Below are 26,856 nucleotides of genomic sequence, written 5' to 3'. Positions count from 1 at the left end.
AGTGTGTGCAATTTCAATCTTCCTGCTATAATTAAATTCCTTCCACAGGAATTTAATCCTGTGGAAATGTCATTTATTTCTTTTAAAATGAAGACAGGAATGCAGTATGTATCAAATAAAAAATTCTTGGCAATTAGTTTAACTGACTGCTGTTTCCAAGGTCAATTTTTGTAAATTTTGTCCCAAATCTGGACTTCCATTTTCATCTTGGAGATTAATAGTATGAAATTTATCCTAAAAATGTGATCAACAGAAAGTAAAATATATACTGCAAAAAACAAGAGTTTTGCAAAAACACATAGCAAAGAGAAAATACTCTGTTTTTTCTTATGTTCAAGTATCAGCACTAAATTAAAACGCAGCAGACTTCCGGGGATTTATTTTTCAACCTGAGACTTTGTTATAATCCTAAAACGTATTATTATAGTCTCTGGCTGGGAACAATACAACAGTAAGTCATCTGGAGTAACTGCATACATAAGGACTAATACATTTTTACTCACACAGGCAGAACTCCCATTAATTTTGAGGACTGACAAACAGAGCCTGTAGGGATAAATCTTCCTGTTAAGTGGAATAAGAAAGATCCCTGCATTTTCTTTAATGTTGTCAATGAGAAGTTTATGCATCACTTTCAGAAAACATTTAATTGCAGCCCTGTTTGGGACACTGTGGCATGTGCTTAACTTTAACTGTACGCTTCAGTCCTAGTTACTTGTTTGAACACACATTGTGGTACTGCCCTAGAAAGAATGTCTCCTTGAGCCAGAATCTTAATGAGTAGCACAAATAGGAAGACCAACAAGCAGCAGCCCTGCCTACTCTTGTTTCTAGGTTTCTGAAAGAAACACTAATATTTATTTTGGCAGAGTTCCATGTGGATTAAATACCTTTTTCTTAAAAAAATGGCTCTGATCCAAATTGTTCAGTCTCCCACAGTAGAATAAAAAAGCAACTAGAAATCTTAGTTAAACACTCTTTTGATATCTCGATTTGGTAATATTTTTTTTTCTTTTTTTAGAAAAGATGAGCAATGACATCTTTTACCCATAAATTTCAGGAAAGAAGCAAAAGGAGGAAAGGGAACAAGGGGAGGGGAGGAGTATACATGTGGGGACTGGAGGAGAGAGGGGAGCTAGGTGGGGAAGAAGGTGGGAAGGAGAGGCTGATGTCATTGCAAGGTCTATCATCCCTAGAATGTCATTGAGAGCATTCTTGACAATGGGAGAATGGGAGAAAGGCCAATGTTGAACCAATCTCAAGAAATGAAAAAAAAAAAAAAAAAAGATGATCTGCAGAACTACTAGCTTGTCAGTCTTTGTTTGGTCCTCAGAAAAATTTCCTGTTTAACATCTGTAAACACTGACATGGAGGAGACAATGAAGTGCTTACTCATCAAATTTACAGATGGTATGAAAGTAGGGGAAATCAGTATACTCAAGGGTTGCTCTCCAGAAGGACCTAGATATGCTGGAGAAAAATGCCTACGAGTACCTCATGAAATTCAGCAAGAACAACTGCGAAGTCTTACTTTTGGATTCAAAAACCTTTTTCAAGTGAAGTCCTGACTGAGTGTGGAGCAGTCAGCTCAAAAGACTATCAAAGAAAAGCAAACTAAATATGACCTACAAGGTGCTCTGGCAGTGAAGACACAGTATCCTGGGCTGTACTAAAAGAAGCATAGCCAATGGATCAAGGGAATGATCAGCTCCCTTTTCTCAGCACTCATTAGACTGCATCTGGAATATTGTGTTCATTTGTGGACCCTCCACTACAAGATATATAGTGGTAAACTTGTGTCAGTCCAGCATAGAGCCCTAAGGTACCTGCCCTGTGTGGATAGGCTGATGCAATGGTACTTTTTTAAAGAGCTATTAAGAAGATAGGGCCAGTTTCTTCACAGTATGGCATGGCAGGAGGAGAAAAGACAAGACATCTCATAGTTGAACACTGAAAGTATGAATTGTCCGCTGAAGACACAATTCATACTTGTAACTACTCTGGTATAAAACTGGTGTAACCAAGAGTAAAAATAAGAATTAAAATAATCAAAATTATGACATCTACTGTTTGTATGTGGTTTAATCCAATTATCCAACTAAATACCAATATAATAAAATGAATGAGAGTGTCTTCTAAGATTATCGTCACAGAAGTTCTCATATTATTTGTCATCTTCAATCTTTTTATGTTTGTTATTTTCAAAAACTTACAGTGCAAGGAATAAATTGAAAAGGACAGGAAAAAAACAGTTATTACTTAATTTTCTCACAGTCACTTACGCTTTTAAGATTATTTGCCGAGCATAAAGTAATGAAAGAGAAAGACTGGAAAAACTTCAACTATTGCAAGAAAGATTTAAAATAGTATTTTATCACATTAGTAATAAAGATAAATAAATGCTAATAAATACTTTTCTCAGAACTACTGATTAAGGAATCCTGGGCTTCTTCACATTACTTTTACAGTTCTTATTGTAAAATCAGTATTTCTAAGAAATTTTCTTGTTTTCTTCTGTAGAGTTACACCTAACATAAAAAAAGAGATCAATATTACTTCTTCTTTTAGTTGATCTTAATAGGATTTACTCAATAAAAGGTTGAGCCTGCAACACCTGAAGCACTTCACTTCCTAGGTTTTCATGGGAGAATCACTTCTTAAAACTGGGTAAAGAGTAATGTTTTGTAAGGTAGACAAATTTTAAACTATATGAAGATCTTTCATTAGTAATATACTATTTTACTTTATTTGTATCATTCTTATGCTAGAGACTTTCATTTTCCAAGTATTCTCTTCATTTTTCAATTCATATCAATTCAGTATTTAATTTAAACAAAATGGTTTGGAAAGGAGGATTGTTTCTTTTGTTTCAATTATGAACTGAATTAACAATTTAACTAATTTATTCTGCCACTTTCATATTTGAAATTTATTAAAAGCAAGAAAGAATACTAGATTTTATCATTCCCAGAGTTTGTTTCAAGTAAGAACATAAGCCAAGAGACAAGACCTTTTTTTTCTATAAAGAGAAATTTCTTTGAGAAATATTGTGGAATGAGCATTACACTTTTCTGCCAAATAAGAAAGATAAGATGAAAGATGCCACCCTGTGCCACATGCTCTAGGTGTGCCTGCTTGAGCAGGAAGGTTGGACTAGATGATCTGTAGAGGTCCCTTCCAACCTTAAATATTCTGAAATATTCTGAAATATTCTGAAATAAGAAAATACATAGTGTTTCATCATGATTGCCAGATCAGCTGTACACATAACGAAAAGGAGTCAAGGCCTGATCCACAACTCCCAGCTTTCTTTCAGCTTCAATGAAAAATAGATCTAGCCTCATCTACATATTTTCAGGCATATGACCAATTTTCATTTCCTGAAATGCATTTCCATTCTGAATGTTAGTATTACACAGAGAGGAACAGCTTATCACAAGATTACAAATATCCAACACTTTTTTCATTTAATGTTCTGCAGATATGATAACTTCACACTATTTATTATTTCCCCTCACATATTAAATATTGTACCTTATTAAACAAGAAAAACAAAAAATAAAATACTTATTGTTTCTTTTAACAAAACAATTACATGCCTCCTATGCATGAATGTATTGTCAAATACATACACACATCAACATTCATCTCTATTGCAAGGTCAAGGAAATGTTTTAAGGTATGCGTACTATGCAGCTCTAAAGTGGAAACTTTTATTCACATGTCCATAACAAATCAAATTCCACTCAATTTCTAAAATCTGTCTCCTAGATCTTGTCATTTTTGAATGATATTTTTAAATGAATGTCACAACTTGTAAGGACTACTTGTTTAGCATTTGCCACTTAACCTGAAGCACTTCAAGGAAACCTTTCAACTCATTTAGGTTTAAATGAATTCCCATTTGAAAGAATAAAACCTTTGGGTATTATTGTAGTAGCAACTTCACACCAATTTTCTGTAAAGTGTTCTGAGTCCTCACAGTTTCTTTTTCATTTTCGTAACAAACGGTAAAATATTTATTAAAGCAGCCTGAACCATGAAGAGTGGTACAGAATGAAATCTGATTTCTTATTCATTACAGTGGCTTAAATATACTAACTAGTATTTGTATAAAAGCTACATACTATAACAAAAACACCACTGGGTAAGTAATATATTACAACTGTAATACTTTTCATTGATGATCATAATCAAGCCAATCTGGATTTTTTTGCCTGAGCAGACTAACATATATTTACTGGCCCTGGCAGGTGCTGGACATCTTTTTATATCCATGATAGTTAATGACTTCAACAGCAACCAGTGGAAACTGTACATTCCCTGTATGATTTCCTTTTAATAGGTATTCCAAAGTTATCATTCAAGAGGGTAGGCATCTGTGTTAATTTTCCTCTGCAGTCACAAGTCCAGCTCACAAATTAAATCCCTATTGCTTAATTATACGGGTGCACACGCGCACACACACACACACACACACACACACACAAGCTTCACACAGATTCCTTGTTAGCAAAAAAGAATTGTGCTGTAAACATAACTTTCCACATAAAAGCTCAGCTTTCTTGCCATAAAATTAAAATCACATCCTCACCAGAACAGACGAATTAACATACTGGAAACAAGCCAGCAATTTTAAAGAAATGGATGCCTTTTAGTAAGCTCTAAATGAGTATTCTCACAACAGCCTTAGCTTTGGCATCATTTCTACCCCAACAAGTCACAGCTGCTGAGCTTTGGACTTCATTTTAGATAAGCAAAGGAGAAATTTGATCTCAGCACAGCAAACTACAGTTGTTGACCAGGAACACCCAAAAGATATGCCTTAAAATCACACAAGTTAACCAAAAATGCTCAGTCAAGAACTTCACAGATTTATGCCATGACATCAGACTGTCTGCCAAGATGCGATGAGAGTAAGACCTCATAGGCATCTGCATACTCATATAAAACCAAGAAATTAAGATAACTGAATCTTTAACTACAGAGAAAGAAGTACTTACTTTGATGCAAGTCCAGATGCTGGAAGATCTGTGCTATTAATATGACAAAGCCCTGTACCTTGGCATCTACTCAACATGATAGAAGTACTGAGCCAGAGACCTCACAGAAACTTGTACCTCAATATAAAACCTGCCATTCAAAAGCAGATGAACTAATGACCTTACAATGTGTATAATGCATAGACATCTGAGGAGGAAAAAGAGCAGCTTAAATCTTGTAAAACTAAGTAGAATATTTATTCCAAACTCATCACTGTTAATGTCAATATTTTTTAGGATCTTACTAAGATAAGTATAAAAGTACTGCATACTCCATTAAAAAATAGGCTTTTCTCCTTTCAGCAGGCCTCATACAAGCATTTCTTGCCCTTAAAATATCATTGAGGAACAAAACGTTGAACAACACACCTTCCAAAACTGATTTATTTGCTGTTTGCAGGAGAGAGAAAGGGATATCTTTCTGGAGGAAAACTGAAAAACTGATTGCGATAGAATGAATTAAAAATGACTGACTTAAAACTGTTCAATAACTTGGAATATAACTCAATAATTTAGGAAGAAATGGTGACCAGCAAGTTGCAGGATTCATGTATTTATTACAGATTTATTAGACATCTACATTAATCAATTCAGTGAAATCTTCTGCCCTGTTTGCTCCCTATGAGTAGCTATTTTGATGGAAAATATCAAATAATTTATTTTTAATAATATTTCAAAACTCATATTGAGATTCATCTGGCAAGCATTTCCAAAAATGCTTAAATGACTCAAGAATTGAAATCTCCTTTCCCAAAGTGACTTAGGAATTAAATACTATAACTTAAAAACAAGGGCATTGCAGTTTAAAGAGCCCGCATCAATTGCCAAAGTAGGATTTTATATCTCCTACAAGAGCATTGCAGAAAGATGTATGCATAGAGATGGCTCAAAGGTTTGAATATAAATGGTGGGACCAGCAGATGCAAAAAGTATATGAATACAGCACTCATTAAAGTACCTTCTCATTCAACAGCACACACTAGACCAATCGGCATGCTGAGATAAGGCAGCAGTAATATTTCTGGCACTGAATCACCATGTGTCATAAAACATAGGTAATGTTGCTGGCTTAAAAATACTACCCCTCAGAATCATAATTTAATAAACATTATGACTGATTCCCTGCAGATTTTAAAACTACAGGCTCATTTCAGAGAATCAGAACATCTGAAAACATGCATCAAAAAAAAAAAAAAAAGTTAGCTGGGTGGTTGTCATAATAGAAACAATAGAAGTTACATTCTAAGGAGACATTTCAGAATATTTCAGAATATTTCAGAATATTTAAGGTTGGAAGGGACCTCTACAGATCATCTAGTCCAACCTTCCTGCTCAAGCAGGCACACCTACAGCATGTGGCACAGGGTGGCATCCAGGCGGGTTTTGAAGACCTCCAGAGAAGGAGACTCCACAACCTCCCTGGGCAGCCTGTTCCACTGCTCTGTCACCCTAACAGTAAAGAAGTTCCTCCTCACCTGGAGACGGAACTTCTTGTGTTTCAGCTTGTGGCCATTACCCCTCGTCCTATCGCTGGCCACCAGTGAGAACAGCCTGTCCCCTTCCTCCCTGCATTCTCCCTTCCTGAACTTATACATATTAATCATATCCCCTCTGAGCCGCCTCTTCTCCAGAGAAAACAGGCCCAGCTCGCTCAGCCTCTCTTCATACGAGAGATGTTCCATTCCCTTAATCATCCTGGTTGCCCTTCTCTGGACCCTCTCCAGAAGCTCCACGTCTCTCCTATACTGGGGTGCCCAGAACTGAACACAGTACTCCAGGTGCGGCCTCACCAGAGCTGAGTAGAGGGGCAGAATCACCTCCCTTGACATCTATGTATGTGCTACTATATGTAGGATAAGAACCATTTTGTTAAGGCCCAAGTTAAAAAAGACTTCGCTGTCAAGCAAAAATTACATCTGGTCCTATTTGTATCCATTTTACAAAGCCTGGAAAATATTGGCATCTACCCAACAAAATCTTGTAAGTACCTGCACCTAGCTGACAATAGGAGATATTACAGACGTATTAGGGAGGATGAGACACTAGGAATAACAATTCTCAGATATATGTGATGGTATTAGCCTGAAAAAGTGGAATAGACTGTCTTGCTGCATGGAACATATAAGGATTCATTTCATTTGTCTCATAAGTGATGCTCTCAATGTAACCTGAGGGTGAGCAAACATAAAATAAAACAAAACAAAACAAAATGGAACTTTGCTGAATAGCAGTCAGTAGCATAGGAACACTAAGGTTCCTATAAAAACACTTTTTATTTCTCAGTATTATTTTTCTATCCACATCGGCACAAAAAGTAAAATAGTATGCATTAAACTAATGTTCTTTTAACAGAACTTCATCTTTAATTTGTAACATTGTGAGTTCTTTATGACCAATTTGAGCAATCAATATGATTATTTGAGCAAAATAATCTCACCACAGTGTGAAATTTTGTAGCATGAATTGCTGACTTGTTTCCAAATTACACTTATTTTAGTGTAGAACAGAAAGAGGTGAAGTGCAGCATCTCTTTTATTAGTTCTGTAGTCCTTGATCCCGTGCTTGGCAGGCCTAGCAAACTGCTTGCTAAGGAAGGATCTCTCCATACCGTTGTGCTAATCACTGTTTATCTTGAAGCAGATAAGTCCCTTATAGCTACTGATTTCATTCTCTTCAATGGAAAATGGATCAGTCCTACTGAGATGACTGATTGACTGGTAATATCTTCGGAGTGATCAACAAGAGAAAGAAGAGTTAAGTACTTTCACATGCTGTAAAATCAAACTTTTTTGACTGAGCTTGAAATCTGGACTAGTCTCTAGTTCAGATACTGGCTCCACTCAATGTCTCAACAGTACTGGAGAACAACAGTCCAGATACTGGGTGTTTCTACCTGGAAACCAGGTATGCTCTAGATGTTTTTTGTGTTTAGATGTTTAGATGTTTTTTAGATGTTAGTTTGACTTTGTCACCATATATGATATACACACAATAAGCAAAGATTACCAAGTCTAAAGGACAGAATTTATATGGACTTGTGAGTTTCTAGGAAAAAGACATCAACTGACATTTTACCGGAGAGGTTTGGGAAAAAAAAGTGTGGTTCAGTTTGAAATGGCTAAAGAAAACCTTATTTATTTTTCCCATTTACAACAGAAATACTATCAAACCTGCACAGTTGTACAGCTGCAGCCTGACCAGAAATGTCAATCAGCCAATATTATCTGTGCAAAGGAAATCACTGTAATAAAAAGTGTGTCCTCTATTTTCTACAAAGTGCTGAAGGTCTAGATGACTGCTGTAAAAATTCCTGTGTCTTTCCTTAATTAATCATTCGTTTTTCTGAAGATGAGACCTGAAGCACCTGTCTACCGTATTTCCGTGCAAAATGCTTACTTTAGAGTGTTAGTAAGGATTCAGTCTTTCAATACTCTACAATGTTGCGTAATATAAAGAAATCTACAAGACTGATCAAGAGATAAACAGCACCAAAAACTGTCTTTTGCAAACCTTCCAGCAGAGATGGACAAAAAGATAATCACAATGTAGCAAAACACAAAGAAAATCTTAGTGAAAACGGGAAGTCACATCTTACTTCATTTGCATTTTCTGTTGTGTTTTTAGTTTTGAGCTTCTTCTGTATCAGTTTGGTTTCATACTCAGGTCTGGGATGCTCCTGAAAGAAAACAAACAACCAAAAAACAAAAAGTATGATTATGATTAAGAAAAAGGAGGAAAAAAAATTCTGCACGCCTACTCAATATCTGTAGGTGTAAATACGTGGTATTTACCACAAACGCACCCAGACACAGATCCCCATTAGTTGGTGAACCATAAAGCAAAATAAAAAACACAATGACTTGAAACCAAGTTAGGCCAAAGATATACAGAATGAATTCATAAATGCCATGGAAAAGTGCTCATTATTCAGAGCTTTTTAGAAATTCCTTGTGGCATGACTAAAACAAATTATATTACTCTATCCTCTTCTGAGCATTAAAACACCTTATCATCACATGAATTTCAGAGGTACAAAGTCACTGTTCATGCTATCCATCTTTATTACAATTACAAAATTCCAGCAAACACAAAATCTGCTTACTAACACTTTTTAATGCATTTGAGTAATAAAGAGAACATAGGATACTTTTTAAAAATATGTATTTTTCATTATGGGTAACATAACAGGGTTTCACAAGCCTGCATAGAACTTGAGCAGCCTTCTGTTTTCTATTAACTGTCTGTAATACTGTCTCTGTCATATGTTAATATACAGTTGCAGTCCCAGAGAAGACACATGCGTTTCATATCTCTTGGGGAATGCAATGCTAATGTGGCAGAAGGCTTGAATGAACTCTTTTCTCTGAAGTTCAGGTACAGATCAGCCTCAGAGACCTTAGCATAACGACACTACAGTAAAAATGGTAAAGAATCTAGGTGCACAATGGCTTGTTTGGCACATCTAATCGCATGCACTATTGAATCAATAGATGTATTTTAGAAGAAAACAAAAGACTATTTATGTTTCTATGTTCAATATTTGAACACTGCAAGTGAAACTCTCAGTGCATCATAGAGTCCCTTTTCATCAGTTAAACCTCACCTTAAAGTCACTTTCACAAAGAGTTATATAGTTCAGGAATCACTGCAGCACTTCTGGGCATGATGGCCATGGTCGCTTCTTGTAGTTACTTACAAAGCAATAGGAGTATACATGGAACTCACAGAAATGAAGAAGGATGGGTAATTGATGTCTTTATTAAAGTTGATTAACAGTGAAAATAGTGATCAGCAAAATGAGGAAGAGACAGACAAATACATAAAAATAACTGTTTAACTGTGTTAATAATGCATGTATCTTGGTACTTCATAAAATTTTTCTAGCATGTTGATTTGTGTTAATTCATTTCACATTTCCTTACTTCAGGTTCAGAGCCTACAATTTTACACTTGAAAGGGAGATAAGACAAACGCATCAGGCAAGTAGGACTGCATGTGGAAAGACAATGCAACTAAAATAAGGAATGATATAGATGAAACTACAAGAAACTAAGAGATTTAACCACACAGTAAGCAGCACCTGCAAAAATGAGCTTTTTGGGTTTCTTTTTGTGTGTTTTTTATTTTGTTGTTTTGTTTTAGTTTTTTTTCCCCTCATTTTCTACTAAGAAAAGCATTCAGGCACATCAGAGGCAGCTGCAACATGCTAAAGCACCTTTTAAAGTTGGTTTAATTTTGCTAGTAGGATATTTCAGTGTCATTTTATCTGCATCTCCCATGCCTACACCTAGGCTGGTAAATCAGTTATCTGTCTGTTACCTGATAGACAGAATGTGTCTATCACCTTAACTGAACAGTCTACAGAGCTTTCTGGAATGCGCATGCCTATATATAATTTTTACAAGTATATTACAGGAAACATTTCTTTAAAATACAGATTTAGAGGTGCTTGATCCTGATTCTGATAACAGATAGATGGATACAAAGGAACAGTCTCCTGTAAAAAGAGTGTGAAGCAGATTCAAGTTCGTTGTATAATAAAGAGAGGAGTTGAACGTTTAAGACAATAAACTAGAAATAGTTGTGATAACTCGAAGTAGGCCAAATGTCCATGTAGGGATAAATATGAATCTGACAATGCTGGAAGTGTGCCAGTACAGCTGCCAGACACTTATTGAAAACCATGTAAGCCAAAGTACTCTGAGGCCAAACGATCACTCAGAGTAGAAAATGATAATTCCCATCCTGAAAACAAAAAGCCAAATCTTGGAACTTCTGTTTAGACAAAACTCATACTGACATCAGCAAGTATTTTGCCTGAGCATGAGCTCCAGGCCAGAAATGGTACTATATATCTCGAATTAAGGGTACATAGGTAACAGTCCTATTAGATAAGAAAATAAAAAGACAAAACACATCTCCTTAATCTCTCTTTGTTTTAGGAAAAAAGTCATCAAGGAATTTTACAAAGCATGCAAAAGACACATATTTGGTTCCTAGGAGAAAAAGTACCTCAAAAAAATCTCAGATTAAGATATCTGAGAAGTTATCACCAAAAAATGTCAAATCATTGCTTCTTTCTATGTTTTATTGAAAGCAGAAACAGCCCTGAAAAATAAGCTCAGGCTTGCCCTAATATGCTGAATGCAAGCAAAGTTGCAAAGCAATGAACACCTAGAAGGAAGGTTTCCACAAATGGGAAGTAAAAAGACCCCAAATCTGCTGCTACCTCAAATCAAGACTTCTACTTGGAAAGGGTGGTGAGCCCAGCTGTCCTCCACTGCGAGAAGTGTAATAATTACAAATCAAGCATAAGTTTTAAATACTTCTAGTTCATATAATGAATTTATGATACTTTGGGAGGGTAGAAATCTATGGCTGAGATTTTCATTTACACAAGTAAATGCAATAAAAGTCATTTTAAATTCCAGTATGCATGAAGGAATCACTGAGAGAGGGCCACTGTCTTTTTACTTCAGATCACTATTTCAATCAAATGTGATTTTTGAAAAATTAAATGTAAAAGTTTGAATAGGACATCTGACATAACTAAGTTTAGGGGTATCAAAAGGCACACAGGAACTCAACTAGAAAAGATATTCTAATGTAAACACAAAACTAAAGCCATCAAAATAAATCAAAGAACCCGTTAGATATTTTATGGAAATGTATTTGCCTTAGCTGTAGGCATATGGGTCATTTAATCCCTTTGTTTGCTTTCAGTGAATAACAGCAGTAGAGATTTGAGGGATCACTTGCCAGACTACATTTTGAAATGTGTCTTCAAAATTTAAGTGCTCTCAATGTAAGAACCAAACAGCCAAATGTTGCCATTTCAGTGTCAATATATCACATTCTGTAGGAACTATTGTCATTTATTTTTGGCATTAATTCAAATTGAACCCACAGAAATAGTCCTACCGGAATTTTAAGAGTGAATCCAGATATTTCTTGGTTTGCTTAAAATTATTTATTCCACTACATGATAATCTGCAGCTGAAACAAACAAGCGGAAAAATGTACATAGGATCCTGGGCAATGTTCCTTTAGGTAATCCTGCCTGAACAGGGGGTTAGACTAGATGACGTCCAGAGGTCCCTTTTAACCTCAAACATTTTGTGATACAATGAAAAATGTAACAAAGAAATCAAGTCACAAAGCAGGGTGACTATTATTAAAATGTGGCATCAACTTTTAACTTACCTTATTGCTCTGACCTTGATGAAATATTACCTGGATCCCTCTGAATTTAAAATATCTGTAAAATATCTGTAAAATACTGCTACCCTTACTGTTCTTTACTCATCCTACCAAGCAGTTACAGTTATGGCCTAGAACTCTATTGTTTTAGTCACTATACAAGCATAAAACCCTTCTCCAAAGAACTTATATAATATTATGAAATGTTGATAGACTTTTTTCCCTTTGCGTCACTACTTTCTCACTTTTGACAATGCATAGTACCAGGAATACTTGACGGTAGTGTACTCTGTTTAGTGGAGCATGTTTATGGAAATTTTTCTCTGACAATATTTAAGATGAAGAGCACCTTGGGTTTATTACAGATTTGTAGCTCCTGCAAAGAACAATACAACAAACATTGCAGAACATTTTAAAATTGATCTAAAATAGCTGTTTCCTACATCATACCGTATGATATCAAGCAAGGTTAGAAATCAATGCCTTGTTGTGGAAGAATTGCTTGAAAAGGGGAAATTTAGAATAAAAAATAGGGTGTAACAGAAGTTTTGGCATTACAGAAGCTTGCTTGGGTTGATACACAGTCACCACTTCCAGGATGGTTGGTATGCATGCACTCACCACCTCCACAGTTCCCTTGGCAGCACAATCTGCCCTCCTAGCAGCTGCAAAGAGGAGTAATAGAGGGTGAACTAAGGAGGAAAGAAGTAGGAGAGAAGATTCTATCATAACCTTTGGGTCAGTTGATGGGATGAACCACTTTCCTCCCTCCTGGTTGGGATGGCTGCTAAGGACACTCAGAAGTTAGAACAGGGAAGACTCCGTCATAAATTTTGAATCAGTCAATGGATTGATCCCCCTTTTCTCCCCTCATATTGAGATGCCACCTGAGGAGACTCTGAAGTGAGATGGAAGATTCCATTTTAACTTCTGGGACCACGCAACCAGCTGAACTCTCTTTCCTCTCCTTGGGTCAGGATGCCACCTGGGAGGACTCAAGACTGACAGCACTCTTCCATCTTCTGGAGTGAGTGATGATTGCACATTTGTACATCAGAGCTGGCTAAAAAAACCCACGCTGTAACAGAGAATTTCCTGTACTGACATCCAAAATCTGTAAATGTTGCATTTGAATAAATCATGCTATTCATGAACTTGACTACTTGTTTGGAAGGCAATCGGACCTACAGCCGACAGACTGTCTGTGAATCCAATAATGCCAGAGTCGAGCTTATGACTGATCGCACTATTCAGGAACTGGATTCATTCCTAGTAACCTGTGGTCGACCTGAGCTCGATCATACCTATGGTCAGACCTATGGTTGACAGACTTTGTGAATCCAATACTGCCAGAGTCAGGCATATAGCTAACACAGTATTTGATATTGCCTCCTACCACCACTCCCCAGCTTTCAAACTACAACACTTATTTAAAAAGGCATTATTTTTCATTTCACTACAAATAGAAGAGATTTTTCTTCCAAGCAAGATCAAGATTCACATTGGGACTTGAATTTGACATTGATATAAGGCATTGCACATCACGTATCCCAGTGAACCCCCAAAATTTAGGAAGACGTTAAAAGAGGAGGACACTGATACATACATGAAGAAAATATTTTGTAGGCTCATCCTGCTAGAGTTTGTCAGAGGTCACAGCTTTTCGATCCATGGTGGAATGGGCAAAGCATGCAAGCAGCTGTCAGGGCTGAATACTAAATAAAATATTATCAAGTCCTTGGCCAGAACTACTACAATTATCGTTACTTTCTTTGTCTACCTTTACCTTATATTCACTTATCTATCCCTGGTAAAAATTGTTCCAGCATTCCAGTCCTCTATCAGGTGCATATCATTTTAGTAAGAATGCTTCATAAATAGCCCAGGTTGCTGCCAGATATCCCTTTGTTAACAAAAACCACAATGGAGAGTTGTGCTGCACAAGCTGGTAGAACCCATTTCAGCTCCTTTTCCAAAGGGTCACACCCTAAGCAACTGCCCAGTCTGCTTGCACCTGCATTTCTGCTCTTCACACAATTGTTCAGGAGATGACAATGAAAAATAATGCATGCTACCTGCAGTGAACTAGCCTTTAACTGACCTATCAACATCCTGAGGAATCAAAACTGTACCACAAAGAGGCAAAAAAAATGTGAGGATTTCAGACAAAATCAGTCCTGGAAAAGGCACAAGAGTGAAGTCACTATGCTTATAGTAGAAGAGGAATAAGAGAAAGCAAAAGAGAACATGTTGATATATTTGACTGAGGAAGAATAAAAAAGAGAAAAAAAATAGTTAGGAGCCGCTGCATATTGTGACATTTCTGTGGACTAGGAGTATTGCAATGAAAAAAATCTAGCCACTAATCTAACCACTAATCTAACCACTGATCTTTCCTGACTTTGGCAAGCAAATGAGTTGTCATCTGCCCTGCTTCTTTTAGTTTACAAATTAAAATATGTCTAAAGTGTGCCTTCACATATAATTTTAATGAAATGAAACAGCAGGTGGTACTGAACAGTTTCCCCTAAGGCCTGAGGAATAACCTATTTTTTCGAAATTTCTTTTCCAACTATTCTAATAAAAATCTCATCTCAACTATCCTGAACAAAACATTATTAAATCTAATGTTGAAAGGATTTGTCCATAAGATCTGAGTTAGCTCTCTAAGGAGCCACCTCCTACTAGAGCCACCTCAGGCTCATTAAATAATCAGTGTTAACAGGAATTAAATGAACGTGATACAAAATTCACTAAAAGGAGTGATGATGCTCAAGGAAGGTAATAAAACAATATAAAGAGCCTGAAAAATTTGGAATCTTTGGCCCAAGAGGAAAATCACAGTAGAGACAAGAAAAAATGTGAAATAATGCACCTGGGGAAAATAACCAAAAACACAGACCTCATTTGTGCAAGAAACATGAGAAGTAGTGAGGATAAATATCTTTTACAATCATTGTTCATTTGTCCCAAGAGCACTGTGCTTTAAAAAAAAAAAAATTCAAAAAAAAAAAAGAATTGGAATTTATCTGTAAGTATATGCCACCAAGCCTGCTTGCTATTCACTATTCAGTTCTAATAGATTGAATCTACCTTTCTTCTTACTTTATCTGAATACAGTGATAATCTCTTAGGTATCTTAAGTATTCCCAGTGTTCCCTTAAGTGTTCTTTTTTGTTGTTGTTGTTTTTTGTAAGTTATCAAATAGCAAAAGGAAGGAAGAGTATTTGGGAGTTAATATTTACAAAGAGCTATTATTATTTTAAGCTTCAAAGCAAGGATTTTAACTTTATTTTGCTGTCTGATCATTTATTCTTCAAAATTCTGGTCTAGGATTTCATCTTTTAAAATAGTACTTACATTCCAATTTAATATATGTCTTTTATAGTAAAACTAGGTAGAATCTCTTCTGCTCAGAACATCCAAGGCAGGAAAATATCAGATCCTATAAATCTAATCAGAATAACATTTCTGAAGATTCATGAGAGGTTCCCCACATTGTTAATGATAGTCTCTAAATATTCCTTCAACATCCCTCTCACAAGTAGAAGAGTAGGATGCATATTCTCTTATCATTCTCTTGCTTTATTGATGCTTTATTATACCCAAATTAAGAAAACAAATATACATCCTATTTGAATAAGTTACATCAAAACACATCTGTGGAACAGTATGCTGAGCGCCATTTCGTGGTTCTAGCCTGTTCTCTTTTACTTTTCTGTCTTCCTTTTCCTTATTTATCAGTTGTTCAATCAGCTAGTTTATCAGTTGCTTTTCAAGCTAGTTATCCATTTTACAGTCTGGTACCCAATGCTACCGATTATTTCTGTAGATTTCAGATGTACAAGCATTGCAATCCTCTAAGCCTGTACAGCCGCCAGCTGCAAATATGCATTCAGGCCTTAGGGAGTGTGTTTTCTCAGGGTGTAGTTGCTAAGATATTTACAAATAAATGGTCTAATATAATCTCTCATGTGACTCTTTTGAAGCAAAAGATTTGGCCCAATATATTTAAAGAATATGACGTTGAAGACATTCTCTTCAATATAACCCTCACAATGCTTATTTCTCAGTTCTTCAGCTTTTACAGTTGTTTTTCTCCCTGTTTGTGTTCCGTAACTTTGCATTTTGAAAAGACTGATAATAATAACTATTACCACTGCTAATAGTTATTCACCATTAAAATTCTCGAAATTCTCCTTGTCCCTTTCCCACTTCCTCTCCTCAGTAAATCTGTATGTGTGCCATTGCTGTTTTCCTCTGAACAAATCTGACCAAATACAGTTTTCCATTTCTGATACCATTTTTAGTGTCTGTAAAGGCTTCACCAACTGAAGAGATTATCACACTGATAAATACAAATATCTGCCTTATTTACCATCATGCTTATGAACTTAATGGATAAAAGGTGAACAAAATCTTATCTAACTTTCAGATTTTTTGGTGCCAAGAGCCAACAAAAGATGACGCATAACCCTTTTTATTTATATATCCAATTTGACTACTATTTTTCAGATTCAAGGTGACAAGTATTTATAGGTGTTTAGAAAAAATATGTTTTAAGAGGAAAGACTGAAAGAGCCCAGGCCAATTCACATAGAAAGAAGATGAGAGAGGGATATGATATTATGTTGAATTTTGCTGAAAAGAGGACAAGAATCTCCTTACTTATAAAAGAAAAAAAAAAAAAAAAAAAAAAAAACAAGAAAAAGTGAATATTTGCAAGCTTTAAGTTGGACATTAAGAGAAGCCTATTAGTTGATAGATAAGTATTAGCATAAATTGCCCTGGGAGAAAGTGAAATCTCCACTGGTGAATTTCTTTTAGAACAAATTAGACAAACATCTTTCTTAGTGACTTAAGTAGAGTTGATCCTACTGTGCTCAAGGGATGATTTCTCAAGGTCTCTTCCAGATTTCTTTTTATGTTTTTATTATATTTCTGCCTCTTCAGCTTGTGCTGAGATGTGTCTGGCACTCTTTCATTTCTCATAAACATGGGATTCTTGCTGATCCTACAGTTCCTGTCCACAAACCTTTAGTATTTCAGAGTTCTTCATCACAAGACTTCATAAATCTATAGATCCTTTCACACCAATTTGAAAATATTGAGTAAAACCTTGGGAATTTATACTGCAAGTGGTGAACTCAAAATTAAGTAAAATATGCTGGGTTTGTCATGTAGAATGCAGAGCCAAGAACAAAGTTTGATCTCCTACCCTTCAGTCAGTACTGTATGCAATACAAAATTGCTCTTCTCTCAGGCTCTTCTCTCAGGTAGTATGCTGTTCTGTGTAGGACAATGACTCATCCAGTATGTATTCATAAAATGATACCATAAGTATTATCCAGTTGCTCACTAACAGACAGGAATGAATAAAAAAGAAAAAAGAAAAAAAAAGAAAAAGGAAAAAAAAAGAAAAAAGAAAAAAAGAAAAAAGAAAAAAGAAAAAAGAAAAAAGAAAAAAGAAAAAAGAAAAAAGAAAAAAGAAAAAAGAAAAAAGAAAAAAGAAAAAAAGAAAAAAGAAAAGAATAAAAAATAAAAAAAGAAAAAAGAAAAAAGAAAAAAGAAAAAAGAAAAAAGAAAAAGAAAAAAATAAAAAGAAAAAAAGAAGGGATACTTCGGAGATCTTCCTCTTTCTAGAGACAGCGATAGAAGTTTTATTTCAGAACAGTGATGGAGGAAAAATAATACAAGGGACTACTGTCTGTTCTGAGTGCTATTTTTACACTTTTTTTCTAATTATTCTCATCTAAGGAACAGATAAGTGGAACAGCATCATCATCTTGTTACAGAATGAGGTTTGTGCCTTCAGCATACTTCCTTTCTACCTTATTTGGATCAGCATCCTGTCTGAACTAAGCTCAAGAGGCAGAGATTGGGACTTGTCCTGTTTTAGCCTTCTATACAGTCTGGTCTTTAAGGAACTGTTCTGAAATGGGATGAAAAGGATTGAAATCATCTCTGACCAAAGCAGATCTTAAGTGAAAAGCCAGGAACCTAACCACACTTTGTTAAGCCAATGAAGAGAATTACTGAATTACTTATCATGGCACACTGATTAGTTATCATAGGTACTCATTTATACTGTAAGTATAAAAGAGGGTCTAATTGCTGCAGTTCCAAATTATGCTGAATTTTAAGCACTGTAATGTTGAATATGACACTGTTCTGGAGCCATGTTGGAATCTATTGCTGGGAGATAAGACATAGTCTACTTGGTCTTAGTGGGATAATTAAGGCTAATGTCTGCAATCTTTTATTCAGAAATAAAAAAGAAATAAAACTAAACCTCTGTGGAAAATCAGTGGCTAAAGCAGACCATAGGCTATGTCATGTGAAACAATGACTGAGAATAGGACTAAAAACAGGTCTAGGGAGTCTATAAATGTGAATAACAATCATCTCTTGCTTTTCAGTCATCTCAGGTACAGCCTGAAGCCCCATGGGCTGACTCTGAGGCACTTAAAAAATATTCTCAACATCATTCTTTATCTGCTAACAATAAACAAGGGTCTCCAACCCCAAATTAAGTAGAAAGCAGGTCTGCAGTACCTTAACTTAAGGAACTTAAGATATTGTAACTATGTCATTAGAGATGGTGCACACACCTAGGAACAAATACTATTCACATTTTCTAAACTTGTTACAGTGATCTTCATAGAGTGTTTCTGTTGCACATAATTAAGCAGTATCTATATGAGAAGTATTTAACATTCTACTTTTGCACTCTAGCAATATAATCACATGTAGACAATTAAAAAATGGTCTTGTTAATATTCTAATCTTATTCAACATTCATTATTACAAATAAAGTTGAGTCATGATCAATACTACATATGTGCTTGAGTACCTTGGTACTCAAAAATATTTCAGTTAGAGTCATTTAGTAAAACATAGCTATGAATTGAATAGGACAGTGCTCATGATTACCAATGCTTATCTGCAGAATGAGAATAAATGTTATAGCGAATTAATACAGTGAAAGGAAACTTACTTCTTCTTCCTCCAAGCCAGTTAAATCCCAGAAGTAACTCAATCTCATTTGCAAACGCTTCCATTGTTCAAGGAACATGGTAGCTTAAAGAAAAATAAAACAATTTTGAAATTATAAATCCAATGTGCTATTGTGAATCCTTGTAAGTCCTATGAATCACATCACAGTAGTCCTTTTATAAATAAATATTAAGAAATAGCCCCAGACCCAATTCTAAATAAAGAATACAGGTACATCATGGAAACAAAAATTACTATCTTTTGACAAATAAGATACAGAGAGAGACAACATGAAATGCCAAAAAGCACTATATTTTTTCTGTCAGATACTGGAAATGAGCATAGATCTGCTGATATCCACCTCAAAAACATCTCTTAATATACCATGAGTCATTCCATTATTCGTGAGTGCAAAGCATATAGCAAAACAAAACCCAGATACAATTATTCATCAATTACATCTCAACTGGTGAAACAAATTTCCATGATTGGAAATTAATACATTTCTAATAGGTCAGAAACTTATGGAAAAGATAAATAGAGCCTGCTACTTAAATAAATGATTAATATCTATAGCAATTATCATGTAAATTATGGCCCTCAGTAATATGTTAAAAATGCTGAAATGTTGGTTGAGCTGAATGTTTTTGTCTAGTATAGACAGAGCGATTTTGTCCTAAGAGGACAAGCAGGGAAGGCCAGCACTGCAGTCCCCACTTTTCCTTCTGTTAATATGAAGACACAGATGTTGCACTTTTGTCTCATATTTACATTCTCCTGACCTTCCTTCTGTAATTGTTGTTCCCAATTAGATAGCCTTTTGCTTAGCCGTTCTTCATTTCTGGATACCATCTCACCATTACTTTTATAGCACCTCTTACTCTTGAATTGTGGACATCTCTTTTTGGAAAATTATACTATATATGTGTGTGTGTGTATGTATAGTATATGTGTATATAGTATGTCTATATATATACACCATACACACATACACCAATAAAAATCTATACAAATAAAATCTATAACAAAAAATAACCATGAACCATGAACACTATTTTCCATTTTCTTATACTTCATTTCACCTTTTCAGTTAGTGCAAAAAGGACTGTAAAAACATCACTGGATAATAATTGTATTTATGTTTCTTTGAAAATCTTGTAAATAGCGTTACAAGACACAGAATACTGCAAAATCAGATTCAGTTTTATTTAAATTTATCTACATTCAGTGTGAGCTATAACACTGGGAAAAGATACAGTACTAGTAGAATAACCTAATCCTTACAAAGCAGAATCTATTTGTAGCAAAGGACTGTTCTGAAAGAACCACAGTGGAAGAAATAAATGTTATTTATACACAGGATTGATGGTACAGTAGTAAATCCAGATATTCAGTTATTAAGTTGCTATCTCTATTCCTTCTTTACAAAAAAAAGCACATATAAAAGCTACATTTAATATGTTTTGGAAACTTAAATTACTTTTAGTTATCCTAAATACAAACATATTTTGATGATTCCACTATTTTTCAAAAATTAATTTTTTTAAAAAATCACATTTAGCTCTGTAAGAATCTACTATTGAAAACAATAACATTATCATAATTTCCTTTAATTTATTTGGCTAGATACACAACTGCTGCTACAGCATGTAGCTGTTGTAAAATCAACAAGTTTGTTATATTAAATTATCCTTATAAACACACATTACAGCTGAAATTCAACATACCAGAACATTAACTACGAGAAGAACAGTCAGGCAGGCATGACTGCATTTGGCGAACACCATCACTGGCAAAAGGTATTGCTGGGATCACAAAGATTCAAAATGAGATGCGTGTCTTTTTAAGACATTAACTATAGTGAATCTTCCACCTTTCTCAGGAGGCAAGCAAGATGAATGAGTTCATCACAAAATGAAGCACATCAACTTACCCCTCTTTTAAATCTACATCTATAAATAAGATATGCCAGTTTCCACAACACTTTGCTATATGGTAGAAACAAGTATTCAGGAAATATTTACTTCAGAAACTGCAAGGCCAGCTAGCTAGGTATGCAAATGACAAGGCATCTGTCACAGAATCACAGAATGTTTAAGGTTGGAAGGGACCTCTAGATATCATCTAGTCCAACCTCCCTGCTCCAGCAGGGACACCTAGAGCACGGGGCACAGGGTGGCATCCAGGCAGGTTTTGGAGACCTCCAGAGAAGGAGACTCCACAACCTCCTTGGTCCAGGCGCTGTTACTCTCACAGTGAACAAGTTCCTCCTCACATGGAGATGGAACCACCTTTGTTTCAGCTGGCACTCATTACCCCTTGTCCTGTCACTGGCCACCACTGAGAAGAGCTTGGCCCCTTCCTCCCTACATTCTCCCTTCGTGTACTTATACATGTTAATCAGATCCCCTCTCAGCCTTCTCTTCTCCAGGATAAACTGGCCCAGCTCACTCAGTCTCTCCTCATACAAGAGATGTTCCATTCCCTATTCAGCAGAATGAATTGTAGGCATAACCTGTGGAGTTTACTCACATTAAGGCAGCAGAAGCTGGTGTAATGTAATCCTGAATATGCAAGGTGGATAAATTTAGTATAGGATACTGTTCTACTTCATCGTGCTTTGCATATGGTGGGTGTATTATTTTTGTACTTACAATTCCAGTTATTAGTATCTTAAGCACAGACTTTTTGAATCTGTGGGAATCTTGCATTTTTTTTTTACATAAAATAATGTACATAGAACTTTTTGTTCCTTCTATGTCCCTCCAGATTCTACCAATTTATCTTAGTGCAGGGATATGTCAACATTTTGCTTTGCACATTTTATTGCTGATTCTGTACTATAATTGCTTTCAATGAAGCTGCATGGAAATGATCATTTCCGTGGGTGAAAGTTTAGAACACAGATTCTCTGTTTGTAAAAGAGAATCTAATTTACACTTACTTCTTATGTAAGTGTAAATAAATTGTCATTAGAAAGACTGGTTTGGAAAATAGCATCTTCTTATGTGAATGTAAATGAATTGTCATTAAAAAAGTTTTTAAACAGTTGTCATCAATTCCACACAATAGACAGAAATGATCAGTGAGGGTCAAAGGATTTCCTATAAGTACTCTAAAGACTTACACTTGAAATGTGGCTCTTCCAGTTGGTTTTATAAAAAATAGTTGCAGTAGGTAAGAATTCCAAAATGAAATAATTTTCTTTTTTTTTTTTCTTTCCTGTCTCAAACGGGTAAAACTAACATCTTTCTCTTCTTTATTTTTAATTCTAGCATAATAATGTCACCCTTTGACAAGGCAGACCATACTTACATATTCTCTGCAGCACAGTGCCAAACAAGCACCCTTGACATATCAGACTGATATCAGACTGCTGAAATAATATACTGGAATTCTCTCAAGACCATCTATGGCATTCTTAAAGAGAGCAGGTAAGATGTGACACATCTGTCCATATATTCAGTGACTGGCAGCAACCTAAGGCAGGAGAACTAGTCATTGTGAGAGTTCACCATTTTATTATCTTTTGCCATTTCTGTAACATATTCTATAACTTCTGCTGAATGATTTCCAGAAACTGGCAAAAAGAAAAAAAACTTAATATTTCCTTACTGCCTTCTGTGTGTAAGTTCCTAACAAACCCAATACTATCATCAAACTCAATATCAAGCTATCAATCAGTTATTTCTAAAACAAATTGAAAGTTAAAAAGAGTTGCAGTGCAGAACACATTGACTGCTAGGGGGATGGCTCTACTTTGATAATATATCTGCTCAAATTCTCACATTATGAATGAAAATTTCCTCCTGTGAACCATAATTGGAAAATTAAATTATTTTTACAGTAACAAACTTCATAAGCTCTTCTCATGGGTTACTAACATCTTTAACTTTCACCATAAACCAGATCTGCAGTGAGTGAGGGCATAACACCAGCAATAAGACATGCAAGCACGACGTTCAGGGCAGAGGTGCAACAAGGACCAGTATGAAAATGTTGCAATGCATTCATTTGCATTTATGAAATGTTTTGAGTTTGAAGTATGGCATTTTCTTCGTTAAGGAAAACCAATCTCATCTACATGGAATACATTAGAACATATATTACAATTAAAACAGCAATAGAGCCATTACACTTGGAATCCCATAAAATTTTGTTAAAACTATGTGACTAAGTTGTCCCACATGGAAGTGCACTCTGTGTTTAAATAAAACCCTCTCAGCTCCCTGCACATATGAAGCCCTAAGTATATTCTTGCCCAAAATGTCCAAGATGTTACAGGGACTTGCCCTGTCTACAGAAAACAAGGGAAAATATGAAGATCAGAAGTGACATTAAACAAATTAGATGAAGAATTTCTTCTCCTCTGAGCAATCCAGCTCCTCTGTATTTACCCCCAAAGTTTAATGCTAACAAAGGAAAGCCATGTAACTTTGCTTCTTCCTGTCTCAACCCCCTACTGGCCTATATGCAGTACATTTGATCTAATAACACTTGATTATATGAGAGGCTACCACATTCTGCTGTGCATCACTGCTTTCATCTCTGTCAGGAGTGCAAAAACAGGTGAAAAGTTAACATGTAAAACAATACTCACCCCAGAGAGCCATAAAAATGGAAAAGAAAACAGTGGCAGGGTTGTCAAATAAGTGGCTGGCCCGAGCTGTAGCACACGCAGAGCTGAGATTCCAGTAGTCACAAAACTTGTCGCACAGAGGGCACATGGTGAAGGCATTATGTTGGTCACACATTTCTTTGCTGTAAATGACAAGCAAATGACAATTCTTAGGGAATTATGACTCAGGAAAGGTGCATGAGCTGAAGTAATACCAAGCAGCACATCCTAGCTACTACAAGCTGTTTTGTAATGTCTGTAACTTACAGTTGCAGAGACCTTCCCATGAGATATGTATATCTTCAAGACTATGTTACCAAGTTCTAGAAAATTAAAATACCTACAGGCACCTTCTTACCATCACAAAAATAAGGCTATATAGCAAACCAATCTAATCCCTACTCTGTAATATAGAAGAGTGAATCACTAGGGACTGAGGTTAACACTGGAATAAAACTTTTAAAAAACAATCAAACTGAAATTTGCCATGTCTACACTTAATTACATGATTTGATTAGATTTATATGCATGAAAAAAGAATTCGAAAGTGGTTGAAAAGGATATTCTGTGATATAAAATCTTTCTTGCACTTTACCAAATACACCTTTTTTCTAACAGGATGACACAACAATTATGTCAAACACTATGCTATTTTCATGCTAAACTTTTGTCTTTCTGTATATTCTGCATAACACCTTACAAACCCAAACCCAAACCCGGCATGTTGGTCACAGACAAAACAAATTATCAAAATCATTTGCAGGCTATATTGGGATTTTGGTATAAACTGACATACAAACACTGAAGTTGCAAGACTTAACTGGTCAAGAATGTTATTCTTAGCAAAGATGTACTTCATAGCATTTGCTTTGAGAGTTGCTCTACTCTGCATTTTGTTTTTAAGAGTATTTGTATAACCAATGGGTGTTTTCACAAAATAGATTTTTAACACAAATTCTTGTCTGCACCACCTTAAGCCATAAGATTTGGTTTAAGTTCCTGAAATGTAAAAAACTATTTCAGGAACACAAACTGATATATTTTAAAAGTATACAAATATTGTGTGCACCGTGATTTCAAAAAATTAATCCCCTTTACATTTCAAGAATCTTGAGTTTGATTTTCTGCCATTGTAAATTGAGAACATTGGTGATTATCACTTCTAATTATGTTTTTTTCTATACTGACTATCATTAAATGATTTATTTTCTATGACTTCAAATGAAAATGCACCAATCTAATCGTAGTGTCAATATATCTAATTCTTTGAATGGTATACAGCTGTGTTCAGCTATTATAGAGTTAATATAGTGCTCTCTTCTATTTCAAAAGGCAGCAGAGGGTGCTGCAGAGACATCTTTGCTATCAGTCTCACTTCAGCTTAAATGTTAGCACAAGCTTTCCCACAGAGAAACATAGCCAATCATGATTCATTCAGATTAGGCTAAGAAAACAAACTCTAACTCAAAAGTGTTGTCATTCATCATTTATCAGTCAGCAATAACTGACACTGCTTCCTAACTCATACTGCTGAGTGATCTGCTTTAGAATTTGCTTTTTTTTTTTTTTTCCTTCTTTTTTTAAGAGGGAGGATACAGGAACTGCCATTATGAATCGGACTAGCATTTCTGCTAGCTGTGTCCTGTTCCTACCTGAAGGCAGTCACAGATGGAACAAAGAAAGTGTCCTTTTCCACTGTAAGGTAGACATTAATAACTGTGTGTCAGATGATTGACTGCATTTTTTTGTGAAGTAGTATAATATCCAGAGGGGACATTACAAAATATGGGGTTTTTTTTGTGGATTTCAACGTGTATTTCAAATGTTTACAGACTTTGCTTGCAGATGTTAATCCTATATATTAGTGTTTTTCAGACATACTAGAAGCAATTATTTTCACTAAGGATTATGTCCAAAAAACACAGTTATATTTTTCAAGTAACAAAATGCTGATCTCAGAGAAGCTTACCTAGGAATGTCACTCTCAATGGTTATACAACCATAAAAAAATACAATAACTCCAACTACTGAAGACGGAATGAGGAATTCTGTATATAAACCCAGCCATGCAAAATAAAGTCCTATTTTTTCTCCAAAATACTTTCTGAAAAAGAAGAAAAAGGGACATATATAAAGGGTGTGATTTTCAAACACATTTTATGGCTTCTTAATCCCTGTGAACAAAAATAATAATTTTCAAAGACCTTAATGAAAATGCTGAAAATGTTGAAGTTCATACCACCAAGTGAAGGGGGTGAGTAGAACAGATTGAGACTTTCTAATTTGAGATGCTAAAGACAGACCTTCATCGTTGTTTTACGATACTCAAGATCTGCTCCAGCAAGACTTGCAACTTTTACATCATTAGTGAAATATCTCTCACAGACTTCCATCAAAAGGAACAGGAGTTCACCCATTTTTTTTAGTAGAAAATGTTGATAAGGATTCAGTGCCTTAAGAAATAACCTCTCATTCATCTTCTCTATAGCCCTCCTGGATTCTAAGAAAGGCACAGAAATGAGATCTGTGAATGAGATCATACTGACATGAACATACTGACAACACCTGCTAATGTCTTTACGGGCTGATAAAGTTGAATTCCTGTTAAAGCTGGAAAAATTACTGTAATACTTTGCATTAAATTTTCAGAAAGAATAAATATTTTTGACAAATTAGCAGTGTTTGGACAAGAAGCTCACTAAAAGAGTTTCTACTTTGGGGAACAGTTCCTTGTCCTTACTGATAAAAATGTGTTAATACTCAGTCCAGTATCTTCATGGATCTCATTGCAAGAAGTGACCTAAATATAGATCACACTCACTGATACTCCAAAGAGATGCTGAGAGAAGACACTGGGCAGAAATTAGAAGGATGGAAAGGGCTTTAGGAATGACGCTCTTGTTATTCCAGGGTTGTAACTAGGAGAACCAACATATAAGTGAGGGAAAACTTAGAATTCTTCTGTGAAAGAAGTACATCTCTTACACCTACCAATTTCAA

At 35.4% G+C, this 26,856-nt stretch overlaps 1 protein-coding gene across 1 annotated transcript in view; it reads right to left on the bottom strand.

The window, feature by feature from the left end:
* The window catches only part of ANO2 (anoctamin 2), a 152,549-nt gene that overhangs the window by 70,258 nt on the left and 55,435 nt on the right, over nucleotides 1–26,856 (bottom strand). The window contains exons 11-14 of the mRNA XM_026033246.1: nucleotides 25,826–25,960; nucleotides 23,839–23,999; nucleotides 19,240–19,322; nucleotides 8,638–8,718 (exon numbers count right to left, since the gene is read on the bottom strand). Coding sequence (XP_025889031.1) covers nucleotides 8,638–8,718; nucleotides 19,240–19,322; nucleotides 23,839–23,999; nucleotides 25,826–25,960 — 460 coding nt within the window. The remainder of the gene's footprint in view (nucleotides 1–8,637; nucleotides 8,719–19,239; nucleotides 19,323–23,838; nucleotides 24,000–25,825; nucleotides 25,961–26,856) is intronic.

The sequence above is a fragment of the Nothoprocta perdicaria genome, unplaced genomic scaffold, assembly GCF_003342845.1.
Source record: "Nothoprocta perdicaria isolate Ctin4 unplaced genomic scaffold, notPer1 scaffold_126, whole genome shotgun sequence".
Lineage (NCBI taxonomy): Eukaryota > Metazoa > Chordata > Aves > Tinamiformes > Tinamidae > Nothoprocta > Nothoprocta perdicaria.
Note: the sequence above shows the minus strand (reverse complement) of the source record. Positions and strands in the feature narration are given on the sequence as shown.